Source organism: Bison bison, unplaced genomic scaffold, assembly GCF_000754665.1.
Source record: "Bison bison bison isolate TAMUID 2011002044 unplaced genomic scaffold, Bison_UMD1.0 scf7180017847111, whole genome shotgun sequence".
Taxonomy (NCBI): Eukaryota; Metazoa; Chordata; class Mammalia; order Artiodactyla; family Bovidae; genus Bison; species Bison bison.
In genome coordinates, this window is record NW_011477684.1 from 161,988 (window position 1) to 164,043 (window position 2,056).

The 2,056-nt window shown below is 43.8% G+C and overlaps 1 protein-coding gene across 1 annotated transcript; it reads right to left on the reverse strand.

The window, feature by feature from the left end:
* Window positions 1-276: 276 nt before the first annotated feature.
* LOC104990076 (olfactory receptor 52I1-like) lies at window positions 277-1,263 on the reverse strand. Its single transcript, XM_010842004.1, is given in 1 exon segment — window positions 277-1,263. A coding segment is annotated over 1 exon segment (972 nt). The 5' UTR covers window positions 1,249-1,263.
* Between the last annotated feature and the right edge of the window lie 793 nt (window positions 1,264-2,056).

Sequence of the window (2,056 nt, forward strand, 5' to 3'; positions counted from 1 at the left end):
AATGTTGGTCAGAATCTAAGCAAAGAAAAATCCCAGTTCTATATACTCTACCAAACTTATCTCTGATTCAGTTACTAGGTGACTGAAACCATAAAAAGCATTGAAGAAAATTATGTCATTTACATCCGTGGTAGAAATTGAAAACGTAGGCAAAAATACTCTCCACAGTTTCATCTTGGAATTTCTATGCTGCCAGGTGAACCAAACGAGATCCACAGAACTCTAAGACATCTTTGAAGTTGGCTGAAATCTTCAAGGGCTCAACAGACAAAGTGTTCATGAACCCAAGTTGGAGTGGTTAAAGAGGCAGTGAATCAGCAAGCTCCGTGTTTGATTCCATATTTGCTTGGTCCTCAAACCATAGATGATGGGATTCAAGGTTGATGGGATAATCAGATACAAGTCAGCTAACAGCACTTGGGTGCTCAAAGGTACTATGTCCTCCCTTAGCCAGGCCACATAGACTGATGCCATCCCAGGCAGGTAGTACAGAGCCATAACCCCCACATGGGAACCACATGTGCTTAATGCTTTCAACTGAGCATTCTTTGAGAGATCAAAAACTGCCTGGAGAATCAGGATATAGGAGGCAGCAATAAACACCACATCAGAACCCACAATAATGGAGGAAACAATCAGGCTGTAAAGACTACTGGGCCTGGGGTCAGCACAAGCCAACTTGGCCACAGCTATGTGCTCACAGTAGGAATGGAGAACCACGTTGGAGCCACAGAAGGGCAGATGACTCACCATCCAGCTCAGTGGAGTCATTGATATAATAGCTCTGATGGTGATGGTCACAGTCATTTCCAGCATCACTCAAGGTGTGAGAATTCTTTTATAGTGTAGGGGCTTACAGATGGCCACATAGCGGTCAAAAGCCATGGCCAGCAGCAGCCCTGTCTCCACAGCTGTGGCTGCATGGACAAAATACATCTGAGTGAAACAAGCATTAAAGCTGATGGAGTTGTCTCCTGAGGAGAAGATGCTCACCATCTTGGGCACCACTGAGGAGGCCATAACCATGTCCACGGCAGCCAGAACACACAGGAAGTAGTACATGGGCTCCTGTAGAGTGGAATCCATCCAGATGATAGTCACTATGAGGGTGTTTCCTAACAGGGCTGTGGTGTACATGATGCTCAGTGAGACAGCCAGCCAAAGATGTGAAGACTGCAAACCTGGGATACCCACCAGGATGAAGGTGGCAGGGACTTCCATTGTATAGTTGTTGGATGACCCCAGCATCACAGATGAGACTGCTTTCCTGTTAATGTATAAAATTAGGTAAGAAAAGGATACAATCCTGTAAGATGTGTTCCCAGCTCTGGTGTTAAAAGGGCCTGATGTTATTCTCAACTCAGTGGGCCACAGATTTAAGGAACTGACGTGTGACAAACTTTTCCTGCTCTACTTTCCATCATTCTCAGTATTCATTGCCTTACTAATTTCTATTCATTCTTCAAAAGTCAGCTCATAAGCTACCTCCTTTGGAAAGTCTTGACAAGAGACCTCAAACGTTTTTAAAAAGTCAAATTTCTAGAATATGATTGCAAACTGTGGTCTTCATTGAAACAGACAAAACCCTAAATATAAGAAATGCCTTATAATGGAACAGACTGAATAAAGTAGTTATTGTTCAGTTGCTAAGTCATGTCTGACTCTTAGTGACCCCATGGACTACAGCTTGCCTGGCTTCCCTGTCCTTCACTATCTCCAGGAGTTTCCTCAAACTCCTGTCAATTGAGTTAATGCTATCCAACCACCTCATCCTCTGTTGCCCCTTCTCCTTGTGCCCTCAATCTTTCCCAGCATCAAGGTCTTTTCCAATGAGTCAGTTCTTCATATCAGGTGGCCAAACTGTGTCAGAGAACCTTGCTGTGTCTAGCCGCTGGGTGAGACATCTTCAGTGATAGATCATGAAAGGAGAAGGGTACAGAGTGAAAAAGATTTATTCAGGACATCTTTAAGATTGCTGTGTGTTTTCTGGATGCCACAGACTCAAGGTTAAGCATTATTCCTTAAAGAATCAAAAAAGAGGTTGAGGAACCAGACT